This window comes from Diadema antillarum, unplaced genomic scaffold (genome assembly GCF_040938485.1).
Source record: "Diadema antillarum isolate AM-2024a unplaced genomic scaffold, OU_Dant_1.0 seq00001465_RagTag, whole genome shotgun sequence".
Taxonomy (NCBI): domain Eukaryota; kingdom Metazoa; phylum Echinodermata; class Echinoidea; order Diadematoida; family Diadematidae; genus Diadema; species Diadema antillarum.
In genome coordinates, this window is record NW_027272205.1 from 182,130 (window position 1) to 209,135 (window position 27,006).

General features: G+C 40.0%; 2 protein-coding genes across 2 annotated transcripts; both read right to left on the bottom strand.

Moving 5' to 3' along the window:
- Positions 1-660: 660 nt before the first annotated feature.
- On the bottom strand, positions 661-26,720 carry LOC139709722 (cerebellar degeneration-related protein 2-like). The gene is made up of 4 exons (XM_071621677.1): positions 26,338-26,720; positions 7,143-7,255; positions 2,237-2,385; positions 661-1,660 (listed from the first exon to the last, which is right to left on the bottom strand). Exons 1-4 carry the CDS (start codon positions 26,423-26,425, stop codon positions 661-663), a joined length of 1,350 nt encoding a protein of 449 aa, XP_071477778.1. The 5' UTR covers positions 26,426-26,720.
- Positions 13,139-17,837, bottom strand: LOC139709718 (uncharacterized). Its single transcript, XM_071621673.1, has one exon. The coding sequence runs from the start codon at positions 17,804-17,806 to the stop codon at positions 13,139-13,141; it is 4,668 nt and encodes a 1,555-aa protein (XP_071477774.1). The 5' UTR covers positions 17,807-17,837.
- Positions 26,721-27,006: the final 286 nt, after the last annotated feature.

Below are 27,006 nucleotides of genomic sequence, written 5' to 3' on the forward strand. Positions count from 1 at the left end.
TTAGGAGTAACAAGGACAAAAATAAAAGGAGTAACACCATGTAAGAGTGACCAAGACCAAGACCACAGAAACACATAAAAGAACACCAAACTCACTGTGAACTCTTAAAACTTTTTCACTATTCAAGATGAAACACAGATCCACTTCAGAAGAAAGAAATAATACCATGTGTTGCAGTGATAAGTGAGAAGTGGAAACAAGCGCATTCCTTTCCCATAACTGTGGATATATAACCACAGCTGAGCTGCAATTGGTAGGTAATGTCTTGATCACACTTGAAAAATAAAGCAAAGTAACAAAAAATATTATCCTCTTATTCACAGTAGTAATCAAAAAGATGAAATATAAGTTCTTAAAGAAACAGCTGACATTCTATTCCTTTGAAAATGAAAACGGGAATGCAATTCTTGTTCTTTTTCAGCACACACCTAAAACTCATGCAATAAATCAACACAGAAATAACATTTCTGAATGGAAAAAGAGACACATACAGTGTAGATAGTGGTATTTACATCAACGTACCTTCAACCCTTCTAAACTTGCACATATTACAACTTTTTGCTTCCTTTTTGTTTTTTTCTCCTTATTCTTGGCAAGATAACTTAAACGAGATACAAGTTCAGTCAGCACTGTTTAAAATGTGGAAGAAAGTTCATCAAATCATTGATTCTTGTCATCCCCTGGGGGCTTTTTGTTCTTCTGATGGAGTTTGAGTGGTCTATGAAGCACCTCATAGATCTTCTTGAAGAGGATCTTGTACTCCGGTGGTCCCGACTCAAAGTGGACATCGACAGGACATGCCGACTCCTGATTTGAGGCACTCGACGTGACGGGGGAGGTGCTGAGTTTCCCCATGCTAGAAGACTTACTGAGACCGGGCGTGGCATCTTGGCCATCTGCCGTCTTGCGCCGGAGGCTGTTGGTCCTGGACCGGCCCCCAGATTCGTGGAAGGAAGTGCTGCGACTGCGCGTGAGCAACGTGTTGTACTTGTCCATGAGGTTGTGGTACTGAGCATCGATCTCGCCCAGGAGGGACACCCCATCCGATTTGGGGTTGATCAGGTCGTGATTCGGAAGAGGGCACTTCGTTTCCGGGTGGAGCTCCTCGGCAATGGGCTTGAGTTCCAAACTACCATGACGCCTCAGTTCACCATCCTGTTTGGGTGAAGCTTTCTCCTGCTCGGATACTTTGTCTTCATCTGCTAGATTGATCATGCTATCACAGTACTTACACACCGCTTCGTTCACGTTGTCCAGGGAGTGGAAGTCCCGCTTTATCTCCTCCATTCTTGACTTCACCTGAAGTTCTCGATTGTGATTTTCCAGAGCCTTGTTCTCCCGCACCAACACCGCCATTTCTGACTCCAGTTCGTTCTCCCTCTGCTCCTTCAGCGTGATGTCATGTTTCAGGTTCCGAATGCTCAGCTGGAGGTTGGTGATTTCGTCCTCGTAGAGGCTCTCCGCTGAGGGCTTGCCGAGGTCAAAGCTGTGGGCCCTCCTCAGAGGGAGCCCACCCCAGTTGTTGAGGTTCAGGGCCTCATGGGCTCGCTGCTGACGCCTGCCCTCTCTCAGACGCTCCTTTTCTGCTGCCCTCAGCTGGTCTATGACAGACTGCTGTTCATGGACTTGCGACTCTAGGTGATCTATGGATTCATTTATCCTGGGAACAGAAAATAAGGAAGTATATTTACAAAACATACAGCCTGCTTAACAAGTATGCTAGCACAATCTTGAAGTGTAGATCACAACACAAAAAACTGCGCTTTGTATTTTCATTCAAAGGAAATGTTTGGGATTAGCACAAACAGGTCTCTAGGTTTCTTAATAAAGTGTAAACATTTACATATTTTCTGTCAATTGACACTTCAAATTTGCACAATAACAATGAGTAAAACCCTGAGAGCTGGTAAATCCATGCAGCATGACACATTGCACTTTTCCCCAAAAACTAAGTCAATTCAAGGCCTGGACCTCAAAGCAAGATTTTTCTTTTGCTTTCTTCCTTTTTTTTTTTAAATTTGTTTACCAGTAAGTTTACTTCCTATACTAATTAATGAAAGCAAAAAAAAACAAAACAAAACACCAGGAAAGTAATGAGAAAGATCAGTATTGTACTGCTTGGTGGACGCTTTATTCAGCATGTCAACTAAAACCAAACTTTGGGAAACAAATAATTTTCGGACAATACATTTCACTGTTACTGAGACAAGTTTAGATTTACGCAACTGGCACTTACTTGAGGATCCTCTGCTGAGCTGTCTTGAGGTCATGTTTTAGTTGGGTATTTTCCTTTTCCAACTCCTGGGAGTTTAAGTCTAGCTGCTCATAGATCTGAGCCTTTGACTCAGTGACATCACGAAGCACATGAAGCTGTTTCTCCAGGTACTAAATATAGAAAAATATCAAATAAAACCTTGAAAGTATAAACAAGTAAAAAAGTTAACACCAATGTCAATTTATTAATCATTAAAAACTTCCTTTAGATAATTACTCATCTCCTGCTTATCTCTGGACATTTTCATTCCAAAGGCATCTTTATCTGGGGAAAACTTTGCATTATGGAAAAGTTTACTAGCACGTGATAGATTTCATGAGAGTATTACATTTCAAATCATGAAATGACCTAAAACTATGATTGCACATACCGGTAATAAGAATGAGCAAAATGTCATCATAGGTTTATTTGTTTGTATTTGTTTGTCATTTTGATTCATAAAAAGCACAATGTCACTATCTAGAGTAATATATTTGTATCCTAGAGATGATAGCTAGCCAAAGGAATGTCACAATGGGGCATGAGCAAATACTGTGACTGCTCGTTAAAGCGCCTGCCTGTATGTGGTTAGTTGTAATATGTAGCAAGCTTATCAGCATGTCTTCCATGAGTAGATTTGTAATCTATCCTGAATGCCATTGAATGTAATATACTTGCAAGGAAAAGAAGGAGTGGAAACTCCTTGTACTCTATGCAAACACCCATATGGGTTCCAAAGCAATATGGGATTTCAAACATTTCTCTACATTCTGATCCCATGCTCTGTTCCAATCTACCTCCAGGATAGAATTTAAAGACAGGGAAAAAGTTTCACATTTCATTACATTACAAGAGCATTATTCTTTTAACATAACATTTTGAATGTGCTGAAATATGTTGAGAACCATTTAGGAAAAAATCTGAAGTTAGCATCTGTTCTCATTATGCACTATCAAAATGATGAAAATCACACCCTCCTAAAAAATCCTCCCACTTGTCCATGGTCAGCACATTTGCACATATTAAAGATAATATAAAGTTTTGGTACCTCAAAAGTTTCCCTGAGTTTCCTTGTCTTAGTTTGTGTTTCAGGTTAAAGTACCTTTCATATAACTAACACTGTGAGACTTACTCGCCCCAAAGTGCTCTCATGTCTTAGTAATCATGCAATAATGGTTTCGTACAACTACCAGAGCAGAGCGGGCTCTGAAAAATTCGAACGAGCCGTTAGTTTGACTCGACGCGGTACCGCAACAATCAATATACACGTATTGTATGAAACCATTATTGCATGATTACTAAGACATGAGAGCACTTTGGGGCGAGTAAGTCTTACAGTGTTAGTTATATGAAAGGTACTTTAACCTGAAACACAAACTAAGACAAGGAAACTCAGGAAAACTTTTGAGGTACCAAAACTTTATATTATCTTTAATGTTACAATCTGCCATGTACATTCTTATCTGATCTTTCAAACAAAGTACACTCACTGTTGCTAGCACATTGAAAGAGAGAAAGAACTGCAGCAGAGAAGGTCTTTTCTGTGAGAGCGCAAGTACTTGATTAATACTGATGTGCTCTTTAATCAAAGCACCTGGGTACCACTTGTAGTTAGCCGTATTTCTCAGTGATGTCCAGCATGACATCGGTGCAGAGCAATTAGTTTCTCCTCCATTTATAACACTTTCCTGGATCTGGTACATTGAGGGCTTTGTGTACATCAACAGCAGATCTTCCCCCACGCAGAGACCATAATTTATATCCCAGAATCTGCAAGGACACTGCTTTCTACAAGGTTTAACTTACATCATATTTTTTATGAATTTCAATATTACAAACTTCCATCTTCTCTAAAACAATAGATTGTTTACCTGTAACAGGTATTTACATTAAATTATCATTCTTCTCCTAATATGCAAAAGAAGGCAGAGCTGCAATTTGCTGTGTATTTTCCGCTGGTTCATTCAGGAGTGACCTTTGCCATGTACACAAGCATGTTCCATTACAACCTGTGCAAAACGGCATGATATGTCCTGCCGTGTTTGCTTAGTGAGGATACCTTATCTCATGTGTGCTGGGCTTATACTGTCCAGAGGATAACATCTGACAAATGGAACCAAAGTGCATATGGTAATCTAGTAACAGATGACAGGCACTATTCAAGACATCCGTCCTATCAAGTTTCAAGAACCTTAATCCTATAAGATGTATAAATTGTGTAGCAAGATGAGAGCAAGTTGGCAAGCATACTTCTATGCAACTTTGATATAGCCCTAGTATATTCATCACTACAGCTAACATACTATTTGGGATGACTATTGAATGTGATTACACAACAGGGCAAACACTATTGAATGTGATTGTATCATGAATGGCAATCAAATGTTATCATATCTACACAATAAAAATAAAGAAAATATGTCAAGCAAATCTAGATTTTAAAAGTTTTTATATATACCATTAAAAGTCATAAAAAGTCTAACAATTCTATACTTTCAGTGGGCTTTTTTTTTTAATGCACAAATTTGACGCAGGTGTTATATGCAAGGTAAGACATTTGTAGCATTATGCATCTCATGAGTCAGTGATCTCTAAAACAGCAAGTACTGGCTGTCACAGAAAACTGGTCACTCCCTTCAGTCTGCTGATTGAAATTGAGGAAGATGTCCAAAATTTGGACAGTAACCTGTCAATTATCATTGTCTCAACTTAAGTTGTTTTGAATGTGATATGAGAACTTTCAATGTACAAACATTGTTGTACCAGAAATTGATTGCCTGCTCAGACACCCAAACATTTGATTGTTCTACAGCTTTAATCTGTTCATCAAGATGCACTATACCGGTACTATTTAAAAATGTACAGAATTTTATTACACGGCATTACAGCTGGGCAGATTTGAGGTTTCACTATTATATCCCTTTCGTGCCTTCTGCCACAGACTGCTGTTGCTTTATGACAGATTTGGCTTTGGATGTGAATAGAGTTAAACTGCAAGGTGTTATTGCCATCATGTATGGTAACAGCTGGGATTGGAGTATTCCAGGGTATTTGATAGCAGCTCCTGTCTACACAAATCCCAATAGGTATGACCTTTGACACTATGGGGACCGTGACCTTAGCTCTGATCTAGGGGCTAGACTTGTCATCTCCTTGTCTGGAACAAAACCCTGGTTCTTACATTACAGTTTGCCATAATTCCATGCTTCTGTGTTTGTGTGTGTGTGTGTGTGTGTGTGCATGTGCACATGTAAGATCATAGAAAAGGGTTAAATTTTGGTTTAGGAGTAAAATACCTTCAGATTGTAGGCAGTTGTTGTTTGTTTCATTGTTTGCATCTGCTTGCATTTTTTTTTAGTTGTATTTTTTTTTATTTCAAGGGAGCTATTATAACCTACAGCTCGATCATGTAGTCCACGTGGCTAAATTTCCATTATCAGCACTTCTTGCAAAATGCTATATGTTCTAAGTTGCAGAGTCAGAATGTACTATCAATCTCTCAATTCATTTAGACCCCAACAAAATTATCTTATGAATGACAACATTAAAAGACAAATATCAAGACATAAAAACAAACTCATGATAAAGTAAGTTACAACTTAACCATCTGTGTCCTTTGAGTGTCAATTGGCACAGAAAACTTATAGCACTGTACACATTCTCCAAAGTCTCAAAGGGTTGAGGAAAACAATATTCCTCTGATTGAAGGTTTTACTTCTACTTCTTTTTTTGTACTAGTATTGAATTAACAGATGTGCTTTGCCTATATGACAGGTCTTCATGAGACTATCTAAAAAGATGTAATGCCAGAAAGCATAGCAGAGAAAAATAACACTATTAAATCAGCTAAGAGTAAAGACTATGGTACGGAAACTGAAATGAACCCTGGTCAGGATCTATTTACAGAGAACATCTTGAGTGGCCTCTTGGAATGTTTGACAGCACTCGAGTATATCTTGCTCTTTGAATTGGAACCCCACACTATACACTGCATGTACGATGTGGATTTGCTATTACTAATGAGGGAATCGCAGAAGGCCCACAGTATAAACTGAATGGAAAAGATTACTGAACAAGTAAATAAACCAATTGCTAAAATATCATTTGGGGAAATGTGGACTGCTGAGGGAGATGATATTTACATTGCGTCAGTGAGGGGGGAGGGGATATATTGACAGATCTCTTGATGAATGAAGTAGGGATGGACGAATGACTAGGGCATGTGAAAATAAAGCACAGAGGCAAATGCTACATATGCTTCATAGCAGGGATGTACACAAACCCATTATTCATACCAAATGGAGGCTGTCATGACGTCTAACGTTGGACAGCTTCTCATATTCTTTTTTTCCTCTTTTGAGTACAGTTGCACGCTCTACCTAAGAGCCAGCCTTCATACATCTATAAAGTACTGTAAAAGTGGAAATTGCAGTGTTGAAATTTTCGTGCATTTCGCGCAACGAGAAACTAGCGCGAAAATATTTTTGCTTGCACTGTGTTCCAGTAGTTGATGTCTTGACTCTGTGCAATTAAAAACACGCGAAACTCTTCTTTACAGGCCGAGCACGAAAAATTAGTCATGCGAAGATATCCACTTTTACAGTACTAGACAATGAGCTTTTAAACCATATCACAAGTTTTGAAGAGAATAAGAGAGGAGCTCTGAATTGAGGTGGGGTTTCCTTTTTTACCACAGAGCTTTATGTTGATCTACGTTATAATGATGCACACTGACACCTATTCCATCTTAAGATTCTTACAGACTTCTACAGCAACTTATTTACCTTGCCTTTTAAAAAGCAAGAAGAGTTCAAATTCACATCAAGATAGAATGTGCACAAGTCATACTACAGACTTACGACAATGATTTTTTAAAAAGACACCATACCACAATCTGCATGGCTTGCTCCTCATTGTGCTGTTGAGACTCCAAGAGACTTGCTTCCAGCTCCTTGTTCCGCTCTAGGAGGGTCTTGCCTAGCTCCGCTGCCAGGTGCAGGTCTGTGGGGATGCACAATGGACAGAAGCAAAAAAAATCATCATCCTCTTGATCATTTTCATCATTATCATAATTATCATCATCACCATCATCACATAATTACCACAATTATAAGAACCAACAACATTACAACCACAATACTTATTCTCCTCCAACTCCTCCACCTCATTAATGGTCATAAATCATCACTAACACCATTGTTATCACTACCGTCATTGCTGCTATCAATTTTGTCATCATCATTGCTATCAGTATAACAACCATTCTCATCATTGCCATCATTTTTACCATGAAAAACATTTCATCAGCATCAGCATTGTCAACATCAACATCATAATCAACATCAAAATACCATCTGACCATCACTATCACTACCATCAGGCATCAAAACATCTTATCATTGCCATCATCATTATCACCACCAAACATCTAACAACATGGTCATCACCATTGAAACATCATCTCGCAATCATCCATCACCATCAACACATCATTTCACCATCAATCATTATCAAAACATCATCTCATCAGCAACAGCATCATCAGCATCATCAAACCTCATCTCATAATCATCAAAACCATCATCATCACCAAAACATCATCTAATCATCACCATCATAATCCCCATCAAAACATAATCTGATCATCACCATCACCATCAAAACAAGAATTCATTATCATCATCGTCATAATCACCATCAAAACATCATCTCATCACCATCAACATATCCTCATCACCATCAAAACGATCATTATCGTTATCATCATCACTGTATATCACTAACACCAGTTACCATCATCACCATCAAATATCTCATCACCAAATCATCATCACTAACCCATCATTTCATCATCATAATATCATCTAACCCTTGCCGTCATCATCACTTCTATCATCATTACTGTCAAAATTACACGATGACCACTGTAAATCCTTTTAGCTTCTATTCAACCACACCTCCCAGCCAGTAATAACCTCAAATCCGTATGAGCCAGTTGCATCTGGCAAGTCTGGACCGCATTTCAGAGACCAGTTTCATTACCCAGCTGTTGTCAGTCTAGACATGTATGACAAAGGCTTTATGTATAATAAAAATGTCATTAATTAATATGGTTTCATGCCATAGCAAAGACTGCCAAAGGTGTATTAAACATGATTCAAAATGGTCTTAACCAGATCCCTTAATAGTCCATTCTTTTCCACGCATATAGGTCAACATTTATTCCCTATTCTAAAAGCAAAAGTCGAGTCAAGATAATTTGCTTACTCACTGTGTACAAAATCCATTCTTTATGCACAAACTCTGCATCTATCCCCACAAACAGTTTGACCTTCCCTCCCTGGTTTTGCAAGGAAATACTGTTCCCAATAAACAGCAAAATGACCTTTCAAAAAGCTACAAACAAACAAATTGATGTTTCACTGAAACATCAACAGGAAAACTACATCAGGGGGTACAACATAGTTCACTCTACAAATAATCTTTGTTCATTGCCGTCATTTATTTCCTAAGCCTTGCACATTAACTAATCCAAAGTTATGGTAAATAAACAACTCATAACTTTTATATGACCCATCTACATGCATGATATGCTTTGTCAAAATGATACAGGTACATGAAAAGCATTTTAAGCTATAAGACTTGAGAACAAAAAATATGTCAGAAATGAAAATTGAAAGACAAGGCATAGCATTTGAGCTAAGGTCTGAAAATACAGAATAGCCTAGATACTATAGTTAGAAGGTTTGCAAAATTAATATTGAGAGAGAGAAAAAAGTATTATTTAGAACTGTTATGTCAATACACCCCACATGAATAATAAAAAAAAAGAATTGACTTGCATGCCATCTGTGTTTGCAATGCAATCAATATCAAGTATGGAAGAGCAAAGCACTGTTGTATCGATATCACACAGTAGTTTCAACGAAACATATCATAGTCAACATATGGGCAAGAGCATGTAGTACTGTCATACTGTGACTATTAAGTATTTTAGTAACATTGGTAGCCATTGATTTGCTCATATAATCACTGAACTTTTTTTTTTTTTTTTTGTAGCTAGCCAATGGCAAATGAAATGTGATTCACTCTCAATAATAATTTTGGATAATAATTTTGATTCATTCGGTAATGAAAGTATCTGAAATGTAGCACAGCCTATATCTGCACATTGGGGGACTGAGTGGATGATCAATTTGATATTTGAAAAGTACACATGTATTTCAGGTTCTGTGAGATGTACGTTGTAGGGCTCCTTCTTTGTAATGCATACGAGCTAGTGGACTTTGTCTATTTTTTCATATTGGTATCCATTAAAGCAGTGTGGACAAATTATTTTTTTAATACTTTTTTTAAATCTCAGTAGCTAGTTTCTACTCTCCCTTTTTCCCTATGCACTAGGTTGGTTGCAGGCCAAATGAATCTCATTAGACAACACACTTTACAGTACAAGGACAGTACACAGAATGGAATGTAGGTTGTACAAACAATACTTTTAAGTTCATGTTTAGAAGGTGGGAAAGGTGCTTTAACCGCAAACCAATGTGAATTTCACAGCTCATCAAATACAAAAAGATTACTGTAAGTAGTTATCAGAAAATTTTGACAATGAGTCTGTTTGCCCAGGATTTAAGACAAATAATCAAAATCTTTCTTGCATGAATAGCTAGGACCTTTTTCACTTCTTCGAGCTCACTCATCTCCATGAAACATCAATCCCACACAACGGAGTAATGCTCTGCCCACAAATCTTTGCAAATTTACACAGTGAAATAGAAAAATCCAAATCTGTAAAACATATTTGCTGAGATTCGAGGCCATGACCATATTTTCCATTGCATATTGTTCCTGATCACTTCCTTGAATAAAGACGAGGCTATGAACATTTTCAAACTTAAACTTGTGACCTCCTTCGAAGAACCTTGTCATCTACCAATTTCTTAAAAATTTGCATAACGTCAGGTTCTCATACCACTATAGAGGTGAAACTCTTTCAACAGCCACATTATATTTGATAGTATCTCCTACAAAGGAAATGTTGATGCAAAGTGCAAATTTTTTTCTTTAAAAAATTGCCTTGGATCAAATGAACACCGAGGTTTGTGCAACCTTGTGCTCAGTGCTGAAGAAACAGTGAGATTTGTAGTCCAGCTATGGGAACTACAGTGCAGACAATTTGTTAGTTTGCTAGTCAAGTAAGTACTAAAAGGCGAAATCATCAAGACATTTGATGTCATTTCGAATTCGATGTCATTTCGAATGTCTGCAATTTAGAACAAATTGCAGACATGCATTCCTCATCGCCTTTAGCACACAATGATGCACAACTTCCTTGAACTGGACAGTGTTTCCCTAGTCAGGCCACATGGTAACTTCCTGGAGAATTAAGAATGCCGACGGATTTCACTGGAATGCAGGATGTCCCAATTCAAATCGGACACTTTCAATTTCTGTAATTTCTATCTTAGATGCACAAAGTGAGCAGCACGAACTGATGACCAGTCAGAGTTGCAGCCACACTTACAGTGGGGCTTTTCACGTCATGGCTTTACCACGTAACAGCGTTTAACCCACACATAACACATGTTTCACTCACAACTGTCACTAATTATCATGCTGCGCCAAGAGATAATTGAAAATTTCCCTGAACATTCTAGTTAGGTAACCTCAGTAGACAATTACTAGCAACAAATTACCCAGATCATATTTCATACTTCATCATCATAATACAAATTACCTATCGATGCAAATGGACATGAATTGCCATACACGTACATAAAGTATGCCATCACAGATTTGGATAAATTTCTGTAAAGCATATTTTGAGTTGTCAAATTTCCAAATGAGAACCAAAGTGTGGGAGTGAGTAGTGAGAATGATGATAGGTATCATCCCTTTTCGTGAGAAAACTTAGTGTGTGGCTGCCTCAGCTCACGAAGACCTCGTTTGCTGAGGAGTTTCGTTCTCTGTTATACGCCCTGTATTATTATTCGCCATAAGATTCAACAGACGACACTGGAAACACAGATATACGACTAAATCCTGTTTAATCCTTGATTCCAACTTGTCATCGACCTTGAGTGGAGATAATAATCTGAAATAGATGTGATACAGACTCGCATATTCATACTTGTTTACCCTCTTGTAACAAGGTAATAAAACTGTAATACTAAAATCTGCACATATCAGTCTATATTAAATGTTAACTTCATCATGTGTGAACGTACACTGATAATTCAAATTTAACTCTATATTTCCATGAAATAATAACCAAAATAAACTATCAAATAATTTCTCTTATTTATGTCACAGCTTTCTGGCTTTGTTATCATAAACAGCATTATTACCATGAATTTAACTTCACTGTACTTATTGAACATTATAACAACATGTGGATATATGCTATCAAATAACCATCTGAATGCACCCTAATCAAAATAACTCTGACTCTCCCAACTAATTTACTGAGATATAATATAATCATCCAAACTGTTTTGATTTCCCATTGGGATTTGAATACCCACTAATGCTGATGTATTATACATATATGTATATATTCCTCTCATTTCTTGAACTAACTTCCTTCATCTGTTTGTGAGATTAATGTGTTTATTTGTATATCAAATAATATCATTATATCACTTGTAAATACAGAATGTTACACCTTTCATCACATTAGGTTTGTCACTCTCATTAACTAATAACCTGACTACACAGAGTGCATGTAACTATAATTACTCTCTCACATGCCACAAAAGATGAGTAAACTCTATTATTACAGGCATGAAAGTGACTGAGGATATTGAACATCACCTGTTTATCCCAGTGTTATTTCACTCTAAAATCTGTGATTATAAACGATGCTAAATCATGTGCATAATAATCACTGACATCTATGCTAATTACTGACAGAAAGTTTGAGCACTACAATTAACACAGCAACAGCACTCACCTGATCTCGCCACCCATTACTCATATGCATGCACTACTCATATACAAACAAAGACAAGCACTCATGGGAGCATATACATCCACCTGAATCACAACTCCTTTGTCTACCAATATCTTACATAGTTTGCATCATCTAACTAACTTTCTTACAACATAGAAAGCACACATGGAGTATACAGTGACTACAAAGTGCATGTACTGTGTAACAATAAAGGCATTAAATGTCAGTTCTTACCGAATTCGGGCTTTGAAACACAGAGATCATCAAGTGAATGCTGTATAGAACTTTCTTATACGGTTTCCTCTGCTGCAATGCCTTTCTCTATACAGAAGTGCACAGAAAAGGGGCTCCTCCCCATTATACCAACCACCTTCACTGAGTTAAAACAAGGGGGTTATTATGGAATGTTTACATTAGCTGGGGACGGAGGGCTTTATCTCCTCCTTGGGTTTGCCTAGACTGACCATTTCAGACCTGTTTACGATAGTTAGTCTTGGCCTGTAACTTCACACAAAAACAATAAAATTGCTAAGACCTCACTACACATAGCTGTAGTGACATGGCTCCTTTAAATGATGTTGTCATTTACTAGCACTCTTGATTTGCAACATGACATTCTACATCACTTATGATATTGTACAAGGCTACTTCGAAAAACCATAGGACAGCAAACATGCCAATATTTCTAATTCTAACACATGTATAACTTTTATCAAGTGCAATTAGCGATATAAACTCTTTGTTTGGTCACAGTAGAAGGTCTTCTCTTTTACTCAAACAAACATCTGTCATACATTGATACTATCGTTTTCAATCTGTGGCTTAATATTGAGGCTGTGTTGGCTCCTTGATGGGGATTCTTTTGTGTCTTTCGCATGACACTTACACCATGTACTACCAAGGAAGTGAAGACCACAGAGCAAATTGTTCGACTAGAGGGGGGCAGAGAGAAGTCGCACTAGCTTATTTACAGGTCTATCGAGTTCTGTAGCAGGACTTGTGCGTCTACCTTTGTGATCTAACAGTCCATCAGACATCAGAAGCTTCACCTTTCTCACTCTCCCATCGGCACTTGGGTAGACACTGATGACTCGAGCCAAGGGCCACTGGTAGCGGTGTCCATCATTCTCCTTGGAGATGACGATGTCGCCGATCTGAAGATCTTCGCCAGAGCGTTGCCACTTCTGCCGCATCTGCAGCCCTTGGAGATACTCCTTCCTCCATCGCATCCAGAATTCATTGGAGATGTGTTGCACACGTCTCCACCACTTCCGTGAGTAGATGTCCTCCCGCTGGAAGACTCCTGGGGGTGGGAGAATTATTTTTGGCTTGGCTGTCAGCAGATGGTGTGGCGTTAACGGCTCTGGAGCTTCGCTGTCGCACAAGTTACTGGTTGTCAAAGGCCGAGAGTTGATGATAGCTTCAGCTTCCGTCATGAAGGTCCTGAATGCTTCGTCATCCAGTTGACTACCAGCTGACTTCAGCAAGGGTTCAAGTGCTCTACGTACTGACTGAATCTGTCTTTCCCATACTCCTCCCATATTGGAAGCATGGGGCACATTCATCTTAAATGGTACCCAGTCACATCCGTTTTCCAACAGATACTCTCGCACCCTCTCCTGGTCCATCTCTGACAAGGCTTCCCTCAGCTCGTTACGTGCCCCAACAAAGGTTGTAGCCTGGTCAGACCGCAACACCCTCACAGATCCACGCCTGTTCATAAAGCGTCGCAACGCGTTGATGAAGGCACTGCTGCTGAGGCTATTTGCTGTCTCCAGGTGGACACTCCTGGACGACATGCATGTGAACAGCACCCCATACCTCTTTACTTCACTGCGTCGTTCCTTGATCAGGAATGGCCCAAAGTAATCAACTGCACAGTAGGAGAATGGTGGTGAGGGTTCTACCCTTTCCTCTGGCAGCTCTGCCATCTTCTGCTGGGACAGCTGACCTCGAAGCCTTCTACAGATCACACAAGAGGAAATGCATTGTGACACTGCTGATGTGCCTCCTATCACCCAATATCCCTTCTGGCGCAGCTCATTGTGGGTGATTCCTCTGCCCATGTGCTGGGTTCTCTGGTGACAGTCACGAATCAACAGCGTGCTAATGTGACACTTACGAGGAAGGATGATGGGATGTCTGACGTCCTTGGACATGTTGGCGCGATCTATCCGACCACCAACTCTGATGATTCCCTCACTGTCTAGGAATGGGTCTAGCCTGAACAAGGCACTGGTTTTCTTGATTGCTGCATTTCTTGTGCGGACTTGGCCTCTGTCCACCACTTCACCAGTGTTCTCTAGACCTCTCAGTACCTGCAGTTCTTCATGGAAGTGCTCATGCTGTACACTCCTTAGGATAACTCTTTCCGCTTCTTGCATCTCAGCCACTGTTATGGGTGGAATTCTCGTTTCCCTTGTTCCAGTGGTCATCTTTCGATCGTGTCTCCCTTTCAACTTCTCCTTCAACTGCAGGCAGTGTCCGATTGCTCGCTTGGCTGAGTGCCAAGTAGAGAAGCACTCAAGGCGACTTGACTCCAAGTGGCCCATCCTCTCTTCCAGCTGTGTTTTCAGGGCAGTTGCACGTTTCACTTCGGGGTCATCATCATCGATGGTGCAGGAATCTTCTGCGGTCGGCTGGAACACTCCATCCTTCCACAAGAAGTCGGGCCCTTTGAACCAGATGTCGTTGGAAGTGAGTTGCTGAGCTGTCATGCCTCGAGATGCCTTGTCTGCAGGATTCTGAGTAGTGTCTACGTAGAACCATGAGTCAGGATTGGTATGGTCCCTGATGAGCTGTACCCTGTTGGCCACGTAAACGTGAAACCGCCTGGCTTCATTCTTGATATAGCCGAGTACAACCTGGCTGTCTGTCCAGAAGAATTCCTTCATGTCAACATATTTCAACTCGGATCTTAGGAATGAGCTTGTCTTTGCAGAAACTGTTGCTGCTGCCAACTCCAGCCTTGGAATTGTAATGGGTCTCAAAGGGGTCACTCTGGACTTGCCAAGCACTAGTGTACAGTGTGTCTTTTCATGATTGTCCACAAGACGGATGTATGAGCACTGCCCATATCCTGTTTGACTCGCATCGGAGAAATGATGAAGTTCCACAGCCTGGATCTCCCCGAAACCGCTTGGTTTGAAACACCTGGGTATCCTGAGCTTCTCTAGCTCATGTACATCGGTCAGCCACCTTTCCCAGCACGGTTGAAGGTCATCTGGCATCGGGCAATCCCAGTCTAGATTCCTTCGGCAGAGCTCTTGTAGAATCTGCTTCCCCTTCAACATGACAGGGCTCAGGAAGCCACACGGGTCATAAATTGAGCTGACCACTGAAAGAACGCCACGCCTGGTGAAGGGGCGTTCCTTGAGCTCAATCTTGAAGCCAAAGATGTCATTCGCGATGCACCATACAATTCCAAGGACTCTCTCTATTGTCTGGGGGCCTTTGTCAAGGTTAAGGCTCTCAGTGTCGATGGCTCTGTCCTCTAGTGGAAAGCTCTCCAACACTTCCTGGCTGTTTGAGGCTATCTTGTGAAGACGTAACCCTGCCTTCTCACAAAGTCCCTGGCTGCTTTTCAGGAGCTGGATCGCTGAAGGAACATCTGGCTCAGATCTAAGGCCATCGTCTACATAGAAGTCTGTCCTGATGTAGTCGGCTGCTGAGAATCCGAATTCTCCTTCACCATCATCTGCCGCACGTCGCAACCCAAATGTCGCTACTCCTGGGGAACTTGCTGCGCCAAAAAGATGAACTTTCATGCGGTACTCTACCACAGGCCGCTCTGGGTTCCCATCTTCCCACCAGAGAAATCGCAACAGGTCTCTGTCTTCAGGAGTGACGTAGAACTGGTGAAACATGCTTTTCACGTCTGCAGTCACAGCGATGTAGTCTTTGCGGAACCTGCAAAGCACACCCAGAAGGCTATTCATCATATTTGGTCCCTGCAGCAAATTGTCGTTCAAGGACACACCTTGATATTTCGCAGAGCAGTCGAAAACCACACGGATTTTGTTCTTTCTAGGATGATACACACCTGTGTGTGGTATGTAGTTCACTCTCTTCTGGACTCCTAGACCCTCTGTCGGCACTCTCTCTGCATAGTTTTGGATGACATCATCCATGAATGCTCGGTAATCATCGCAGAACTGTTGGTTCTTCCTCAGTCTGGCTGACAACTGGTTCCATCTCTTGATTGCGAGGGGCTTGTTGACTGGGAGATTTGGCTCCTGAGCCTTGAGTGGCAATGGCATTTCGTAGTGCCCGTCCTCACATCTTTGAACACCCTTCTCCAGGATCTCCATGAACTTGGTCTCTTCCACTGAGTAGGGCTCTCCCTTAGAGTCTGTCTCCTTGAAGTCTTGTTCAAGGACCTGGAGGACCTTCTCAGCACTGAAAACCTCTTTTACCTTGCTGGAAAAGGTGAACCTAGGATGTTTCTCTGTCACTGTCATCCTATTACAGACTCCTTCATCACTGGTTGCTGTCAGACAGACACTCCCAACAACTCCCCAGCCAAGGAGAGATCTCTGCGCATAGGGGTCGTCCTCTCCACCACAGATGATCTCCCTTGGCCTGATGGCTCTGGGACAATTGTTTCCAATGAGTAGAGACACCTCCACTGCAGGGTTATATGGCATCAGGTGGTTTGCTATGGGTGCAAGATGAGTCCAACGTCTCAGCACTTGGCCCTTTGGGATCTGGGAGCGCCTTGCAGGGACTTCGTCCCTGGTGAAGCAGTCTGGTAGCTTGATGGTGTGCTCTTTATTGAAGTCCAGGACCTCGAGACCATTGATTTTCTTACTTCTCACTTGTGCACTGTGGTGCATAGTGGTCAGTTGGAGTGTTGTGTCTGGTCCTTCAATGTCGAGCTTTTGCCGCAGTCCCTCAGAAATGAACCCGATATTTGATTGATCGTCCAAGATGGCGTACTGTAGCACTTCCCTTCCAGGATTACTTCTGTGCCTCACCCAGACCGGAACTATCATACAGTGCTCCCGACCATCCTGGTCTGGCAAGGAACACACAGTTGTGCAATTGGTTGAGCCCTGTGGTTTCACATCCCGATGGAGACAGGCTAGGTGGGTTCCCTCACACACCTTGCATTTCCTTCTCTCTGTGCAATCTTTCACTCGATGGGCATCTGTTTTTGCACATCCCATGCACAATCCCTTTTGAAAGAAGAAGGCCTTCTTGGACTTGTATGAAACCTTCTGAAATTCTTGACATTCATCCAAGTGATGTGCCTGTTCGCAGTATGGGCATGAGGAATATTGCCCGTGCTTTGTGTTTGGTCGGCTTGTTGTTCCAGATGTGGAGAATGTTCGCCCAGAGTTGCTGCTTGTGGTTCTACCAGATGCAGGTTTTGCCTGCACATCATGTCTCGGGCTCTCTAGCTCAGGCATGTTGGCCTTCTCAGCTGCCTCTCTCACAAAATTTGCAAACTCTGTGAATGTTGGATAGCAGCATTTTCCACCTTGTGATTTTTTCTTCAGCACTACGTCCCGCCACTTCGAATCCAAATAGTGCGGCAACTTAGCCAAGAGCTTGGCGTTCTCTTGTGGGTAGTCCAGAATGCCTAGGTTGGGTACCATGACCTTGGCTGCAGTGACCTTGTCCAGAAAATCAGAGAACTCTCTCAAAGCTCTACCATCCCTGGCATTAAGTTTGGGCCACTTCTCCAGACGGTTCATGTACGAACAGCTTACTAGTGTGCTATCTCCATACCGCTCCTTCAGCACAGATCTGGCCCTCTGGTATGCATCATCAGTTCCAAGGAGAAGGTAATGGTCGACCACATCCTTTGGTTCTCCCCTCACATATTGTCCAAGGTAATTTAACTTCGTTGTGGGATCTACCGGTTTCGAATCGATCAGCGCATCAAATGCATTATTCCACATCGGAAATTGGAGAGGATCTCCCGCAAAAACTGGAACTGTTATTTTTGGCAATTGACCAGATGCAGCCAGCTGAAGACTGATGGCACCTTGTTGCCTGCTTGCATCAGCCATGTGCAACATACATCTTTCCATTGTACTGGAGATTCGATCCAACGCAGTCGCTGTTTGCTCTGATTCGGGTTGCTTCTCTGCGTAAATATGCGCTGTTTCCACTCGAACATGTGAAGGCGGGTTCTGCTGAGATGGCGCTTGATTCTGTTCTGACTGTGCATGATCCAAGAACTTTCTCAGATCATTTTCTTTCCCAGATTGCTGCTCTCCTGGCAACTCAGGCTGATCCATCCCAAGCATATCACCCATCTCATTAACCACTCTCTGCACTGCTTCATTTTCTGCAATTTCTCTCTCCAATTGCAACTTCTGCAGCATTTCCTCCCCTTTCAGTCTCAGCATTTCTGCCTGCATTTCCTCATTCATTTTCCTCCTTTTTTCTTCCAATTGTTGAAGCTTGACTTGTCTTTCCTTTTCTGCAAAAGCCAACCTGGCCTTCAGGGCTGCTTCTTTCTTTTTGAGCTCAAACTTTTCGCTCTTGATTGAAGCTTTCGAAACGGAACTGACGCAGCTAATGTCACTCATCGCTGCTTCACTTCTATCTGAGGGTGATGCAGACATTTTGTTGCAATGGATAGCAACACAAGTTTGACACGAACAGAGGAAGTGCAGACTTCTGCACTGTATTGCAATTACTGTTCTTGCTTCGATAGATCGCCTTTCGATTATTATTGTGGCTGCCTCAGCTCACGAAGACCTCGTTTGCTGAGGAGTTTCGTTCTCTGTTATACGCCCTGTATTATTATTCGCCATAAGATTCAACAGACGACACTGGAAACACAGATATACGACTAAATCCTGTTTAATCCTTGATTCCAACTTGTCATCGACCTTGAGTGGAGATAATAATCTGAAATAGATGTGATACAGACTCGCATATTCATACTTGTTTACCCTCTTGTAACAAGGTAATAAAACTGTAATACTAAAATCTGCACATATCAGTCTATATTAAATGTTAACTTCATCATGTGTGAACGTACACTGATAATTCAAATTTAACTCTATATTTCCATGAAATAATAACCAAAATAAACTATCAAATAATTTCTCTTATTTATGTCACAGCTTTCTGGCTTTGTTATCATAAACAGCATTATTACCATGAATTTAACTTCACTGTACTTATTGAACATTATAACAACATGTGGATATATGCTATCAAATAACCATCTGAATGCACCCTAATCAAAATAACTCTGACTCTCCCAACTAATTTACTGAGATATAATATAATCATCCAAACTGTTTTGATTTCCCATTGGGATTTGAATACCCACTAATGCTGATGTATTATACATATATGTATATATTCCTCTCATTTCTTGAACTAACTTCCTTCATCTGTTTGTGAGATTAATGTGTTTATTTGTATATCAAATAATATCATTATATCACTTGTAAATACAGAATGTTACACCTTTCATCACATTAGGTTTGTCACTCTCATTAACTAATAACCTGACTACACAGAGTGCATGTAACTATAATTACTCTCTCACATGCCACAAAAGATGAGTAAACTCTATTATTACAGGCATGAAAGTGACTGAGGATATTGAACATCACCTGTTTATCCCAGTGTTATTTCACTCTAAAATCTGTGATTATAAACGATGCTAAATCATGTGCATAATAATCACTGACATCTATGCTAATTACTGACAGAAAGTTTGAGCACTACAATTAACACAGCAACAGCACTCACCTGATCTCGCCACCCATTACTCATATGCATGCACTACTCATATACAAACAAAGACAAGCACTCATGGGAGCATATACATCCACCTGAATCACAACTCCTTTGTCTACCAATATCTTACATAGTTTGCATCATCTAACTAACTTTCTTACAACATAGAAAGCACACATGGAGTATACAGTGACTACAAAGTGCATGTACTGTGTAACAATAAAGGCATTAAATGTCAGTTCTTACCGAATTCGGGCTTTGAAACACAGAGATCATCAAGTGAATGCTGTATAGAACTTTCTTATACGGTTTCCTCTGCTGCAATGCCTTTCTCTATACAGAAGTGCACAGAAAAGGGGCTCCTCCCCATTATACCAACCACCTTCACTGAGTTAAAACAAGGGGGTTATTATGGAATGTTTACATTAGCTGGGGACGGAGGGCTTTATCTCCTCCTTGGGTTTGCCTAGACTGACCATTTCAGACCTGTTTACGATAGTTAGTCTTGGCCTGTAACTTCACACAAAAACAATAAAATTGCTAAGACCTCACTACACATAGCTGTAGTGACATAGTGAGTTCCCATTCTGGAGACAATGTACAGCGCATTGTGTTGTGGGAGGCAATAATTAAAATAAATATCAATCTTGCTGATACCAGTCCACTAAAAATTTGCAGAAACAGAGAAGCACTGCAAAATATAGAGCATAATAAAACAGAAATTTTGAATAACATTGAATGGTAATAATATATGTGATATTCTAAATAAAGAATCAATATTCTGTCTCTGTACAATATACATTGCAGGATATAATATCCCACATTGTTTTAAAGATGTGCTACACATTAGAATTAACAAACCATACATCTAGCCATCTTATGCTCATTTTTGTTACAAATTGTATGGCAAATACACTACATTTGCAATTTAATAACGAGTCAAGAGATCTTGTGCTATGCTGTTTGTACCTAAGCGACATGTAGAGAGAGTACACATTTGGGAGACCAAAGACTTCATATTCTCAGCTAATTTTTCCCTTCAAAGATCTCAAATTCCCCCTTTCCAGGATTCATTTGACTATAAAAATGAGCAAACATAATGTATGAATCATCGTTCAGCTGGTTTTCACAAACACCACAGGAGTCATTCCCACAAGTGTGACTGGATTAGCACTAGACTTGGTGAAACAGAAGGAACCCTTCATTAATTCCATCAACATGTCTCAGATCCTCCTTAGGAAAGATAAATGTGCTATAGTATTTGGCTCAAGAGCAACTCAGTGCAAGCCCACCATTGGTTTAATGATCAATATCCAAAGAATGCCATTCACTATAATAGCACCTTACACAGTACCGGTATAACATCTTGCTCTTATAATTCAAGTCTCAATACAGTGTTACAGTATTTCTTCAGCTCTAAATACAAGTGTACATAACACTCTGATAATCATAATAAAGAAACTATTAATCATTTGTTTAATGACACTTTCTCTACACTTCCAAACAAGCTATTAAGAAGCATCTTTCACTTTCTACAGATCTTTTAGTGTCATCATCTATCAGATTTCAAGTTTACTTGTTTCAATTTCATTTCCACGGATGAAATACAGCCCATGTATCTAAGTCTCGGTACATAACAGAATTTATACAACTGAAACACTATGCTTCACCTTTCCAGTGAGTGTAAGACAGGATAATATTATCATGAACCCTACACTTGTGACATTTGATATGTATGTAGTTCATGTGGTTTAGCTGTGTGGAGACATAATGCCCCCATGCATGTACCAGTTGATTTCGGCCATATCTAAATATCTGGGTTTGTTTTTAATCAGGTTTTAAGGTTATATGATCGAAAACTGGATAGTACAGACTTTTACTTATTTATTTACTTTTATTTGCTCCCAACATACACTGTAAGTGGGTTACAGAGGGACAGTGTCAACTGAGATATCATGCAAGAAGCAATAGAATTACGGAGATTATACTGTTCAAGCTATGTGTTCTGGCACACAAACTCTCACAATTTGGGGGGGGGGGGATGAGAATGATTTTCAAGGATCTGGATTCAAGGTACATGTACTTTATTGTCTGTTATCAAAAATAAATATGCAGAAATTTGCCTTACACTGCACAATTTAATGTGCAATGTACAGTGTAGCTGTTGCTCTATACATCACTTCAGCCACTAAAACAGTGTGTCATAGATGTACACTGTAACCATTGAAGTCTGAACACTCGGCCGATAGTGGGAAGAGGGATGACGCAAACCTCTACGGCTAGAATGGTTCTACGTAGCAGGTGGATGCCTTCAAAGTGGTCATCGAACAGTGTGGAACAGGTGCGATAGAAATGCAATCATATGCTCCAATTCTTTCTGCAAACAATATTTCCTACCATGAATAAATTCATACACACACACACACACACATACAAGTGTACAGTGTATGAGTGCAATAAAGATATAAGATATCTGAGGCAAGCAGTCTGCAAACACATTATGCGATGACTCAGTACATAAAGTTCAAGTGGCTGGGTGCTTTTATGGTATTCTTGCAGGATGGATAATGAATGATTGATTGCAGCATTTATAAGATTGTCCCCAAATGACATCGTCATCAATGTGAAGCTATGTGGAAGGCTCCTCAAGACGATTCGCTGCCGAGAAAATGAACAAACTGGTGGCTATATTGATAGTTCAGCGGCTTTTTTACAGTGATCAGTTTGGGGCACTGACTGTGGGGAATTGATGGAAAAGAAAGAGTTTTTTCAATCATTCATACACATCTTACAGCTTATGAACATCTTGATTGAAAAACCTAGCATTACTGACATTCAAGCTCAGTGAAGTCAATTTACCAGATGAGTCACACTTTAGTTGATAGAAGAACAAAAGGAGTAACAACAAATTGTCAATTTATTAATTTTTAACACTTAATCTACATACACCTCAACATAAATTTTGCAGGTGCCTGCTTATATTTCTTGAAGTGAACTCATCATCTGACAAAGCTCAGCACAAGACCAAGTCAAATGTAGCAATATGTAACTTTGAGAAAGAAACTCTGGCTTGAAAATCATTCTTTCTTTATAACTCAACAGCTCACAATAGTATACCATCATGATATCTAACAATCAAGTTCCATAACTCCGCTCTGCCACTGTGGTTGTTTTACTTCGGGCTCTCATTACGTGAGAGCTCTACATTTTTTGGATACCAATATTACTAAGAAAAGTACACGCAAGGGGAATACCTACATGCATCACAGCATGTGTACCTCCATCAATGGATGTGCTTGCTGACATGGTGTGACAACCATCTCCATAATAAAATTCCATTAAATACCAGCAAAGGATTGCTATAAATCACAGCATCATCATGATAAAGGGGCCCCTTCCTGAAATGCAATGATAACTCTCCGCCTAGGGGCCTTTAACGGGATGCCATGACTAGAATGCCTTCCTGTCCTCAACCTTTAACAGGATGTATTCTAAAACTGTTCACAAAGATGGTTTAGATGGACCTTAAAGCTACGGTTGTACTACATAGTACTCGGACAGGCTCAAAATTCACCTTCCACCATTTGGAATTTGCTTGCAATATATCAGAAAGCTTTACCAAGAAACTTGTCAGGCTAATGTGATTTGCCAGGATAATGAATTGTTTTGTAGTATTTTGAGATTAAAGGTGACAGATGCAATACTGATTTCATAGCAATGAATGTTGGTGTAAGATACAAAACAGGCTAAAACTCATGTCTTTAAAAACAAAATGAACGTCAACCCCACAGCAAAACCTTGATTTCCTCATACATGTACAAGCCAAACTTCAAGGACACTGTCAAAACAGCATCATAAACAGTTCATATAAAACACGAATTTTCTTTTACCACTCATTCTTTATCAATCCTGACACTCTACAAAATGTGTTGAAGTTATGTTTGAATCATAAGGAGTTGGGAATACATGTATGTGTTAAAGGTACCGGTACTGTTTACCATTGGGAGCAGTGATTTTAAAAAATGTTTGAGATATCACATTTGAATTGATGCACATGTGACATGTCAGTTGTATCACAAAACATCCTACCATATAAAAAAAAAATCATAATAAAGCCTAAAGTATAACAAGATATCATTGTTTTTCCCACTAAACCATAAATGTAGATGGTTTTGTCTATAACCATTTTTACTATAACTATTGTTAACACTTTGCATTTTTATCAATATTTAACATTGATTATCAAATTTTTAGATCATTGGTTGTTTCTATTCCTAACTCACATTTTAGAACTATTCTGAAGCACTAAAGCTGGGTTTTTGTTTCATCTGCAAATGGTAAATAATGCCTTTAAACAATATGTGAGTTGCCAGTGTGGATCCATGGACACAAAACTGACTACATCACATGTAGGATTTTAATTCATGAGTCAGTGCAGTGTACAGCTGTTAGATGGCTCATGCGAGACGTAAATCCCTCGACATGATGTGCAAATTCAGCAACCTTCTCCAGTACAGTTGTGCGGTGTCAACATCCCGTCTCACACACACTCTCTCTCTCTCTCTCTCTCATCCTAAAAACCTATCATTGGTATCGTCCTCAAAATCCCTCCACAGTTTTGATCTTGGCAACTCATAAATAAACAAAAAAATGATTTTTTTTTTCTCTAAAATCAGTACAACAGCAAGGAGTAAATGCACCCTGGCCATCACCAACAACTGGAGGAAATTCTATTTTGGTCAGACAAGTCAAAGTCTTTATAGCTTCAATCATGTAGGCCTACAGCTGTACGTGTACATGTATAAATCTCAGATTAGATACATTGTATAATCCTTGAATAAGATCAAAATGAAGTTCTAACTGCAGAAGGCCCTGCAAAAAAATATATATATTACCCAAAAATCATGATGTCAATCTTTTCACAGGTGTTGCACTTACAATGAATCTGATTAATTGTAGTTTGGCTACCTAATTATTTGTATTGGAAATTTCAATTCAATACATTAAACTGTTTTAGAAATCTGAAGAAAAGCATTTTGAAGTAAAATTCTGAACAACCATTCATAACTCATCTCACGTGGCAACTTAAATTGAAAATCTCAAAATATAAATCATGATCTGTTAAAGGGGCATTCCAGACAATTTTCATAATTTCACATCAAGTAGTACATAAACCGACAGCTCCATGTACAGATTCGTGGAATTTATTGTCGTCCTTGAGCAGATAAACCAATAAATTGAAAATCTCAAACAAATTACACTGAACAGTGTTGATGACATCAGAGCCTCACATATTTCAGAAATGTCAGTGTAATTCCATTACAATACCGCCTGCTCAACAAGTTCACCTGTGAAGAATCTATGCATGCCTTCTTCTTTTGTTCTGCTTCCTTGAGCCCCAACTCATGCATTCTTATGGCAAGGCTGCCATGTCATCATCCTTATTCATTGCAATTTATTATAAATTTTGAAAACACTCTCATTCCTCATCCCATTCACTATAAATTCTGAAACTCCATACTCAGTTTAACTAATTTACAGTGGTTCAAATGTAAAAGTCTGAAAATCATGCGGAGGTCCCTTTAACCACTAGATATCATTCATAAGGACTACCCCCTTTTCTTCACGGCAAAAATAATAATTAAAAAAAATAACTGTATGATATATGTAGATCCTTCTTACACATCTACTATACTGTGACATATTCAGAATACCCTGGTATCAAAATGTTTATGTTTTATAATTGTTTTGTGGATTTTATATTGTTTTCCTGTTGGAACTATGATAGTGCTTAAATTAAATGAATTAAAATGAAATGTACGTCTGTTGAAGGATCAATCAATGGAGTTAGATAATACACTTTAACGGCAACATCAACATCAATTCCATTGTAAAACGTTGCACTTCAAAATACCGCAACTAAACTTGAAAAATAAAAACTCGAAACAGTGAAATTCATAGATCATGCATATCTGAAAGACTGAATTGAAGTAAACACAGAGAAGTTTGTACCATCATATCATTAGAATCTGCATTATCAAATCCCAGTCAAGTGTATCCCCTATTTTATGGACTGCAAGGCCGTCCAACGGGTTGGTACAGGGCCAGGGAACACGATATTGTCGTAAACATGTGAAGACAATAGCATAGTCTCGGCCGTATTTACAAATCTTTAGTCTATCTCTGTCGGAAGCATATACCCCCCCCCCCCCCCCCCCCCATCATACATGTGATATACAGACGCCTATTCAAACAGTGACACTCCTCTGCCTGGCCTCTTTGGAGTATACATACTACGCTGTATGCAGCCAGCAGGATCATAGAGTCATTTCACGGCCTTCTTGGCCACGATACACGCATAATATCTTACCAGTATTACTGCCTATTATGCTACTTACACTATATGGTGTTGTCTTACCGTTTTCATACCAGCCGTCCGGTGCGTCCTCCTCCTCTACCATCGTATAGTCGTCCATCCCAAAAGGCATCTTGGATCTTGCAAACATTGCCTTGCCAAATACATCCACAGCAGAACCTAGTTACTGGACACCAGTCACCCTCTTTCTTCGACGTTGTCTGCGTTGCGTCAGTTCTGTATTCGATTTCACTTTATACGCCGCAAAATTGTGTCTGCATCATCATCACCTTGTCCTTAGCTTCATGTCTTTTTTTACAGCCAACACTACTTACGGGCAACACTACAACTAGCGATAGCAAATTCTCTCTTGCCGCATTTGCGATCACTGTTGTCGGGCCCATACGGTAACATCCTCCGGAGCGGCCAGGGGAACTCCGTGTCACAACAACGTCCTTCTCCAACCCGACCCACACATCACACTCACCGGATTGTCGGCGCGTAGAGAGTGGATCCTGATGTACACACACACACACACAGCATACAATCCTGTATCAAGTTATTCTCGACGATAAACGTCGTAAGCACTCATTCATTCCACGGCCACGTTGGATGACGCATACCGTCTTTAGTTGTTGTTGTTGTTTTTTTTTCTGCGCCACGCACAGGAGGGGGCGTGGTCCATCCAGTTTTTAGTGAGGCGTTGGAGTGTTGTATGAGCAGGGAGCGGAG

What these genes read in the sequence shown, in the direction of transcription:
- LOC139709722 (XM_071621677.1), bottom strand. Translation starts at nt 26,425, where the DNA reads ATGTTTGCAAGATCCAAGATGCCTTTTGGGATGGACGACTATACGATG. An exon ending in GGACGGCTGGTATGAAAACG is followed by an intron (nt 7,256 to 26,337) that starts GTAAGACAACAC and finishes GCATCCCCACAG; the next exon opens with ACCTGCACCTGGCAGCGGAG. An exon ending in GCTCAGCAGAGGATCCTCAA is followed by an intron (nt 1,661 to 2,236) that starts GTAAGTGCCAGT and finishes TTCTGTTCCCAG; the next exon opens with GATAAATGAATCCATAGATC.
- LOC139709718 (XM_071621673.1), bottom strand. Translation starts at nt 17,806, where the DNA reads ATGGTACCCAACCTAGGCATTCTGGACTACCCACAAGAGAACGCCAAG.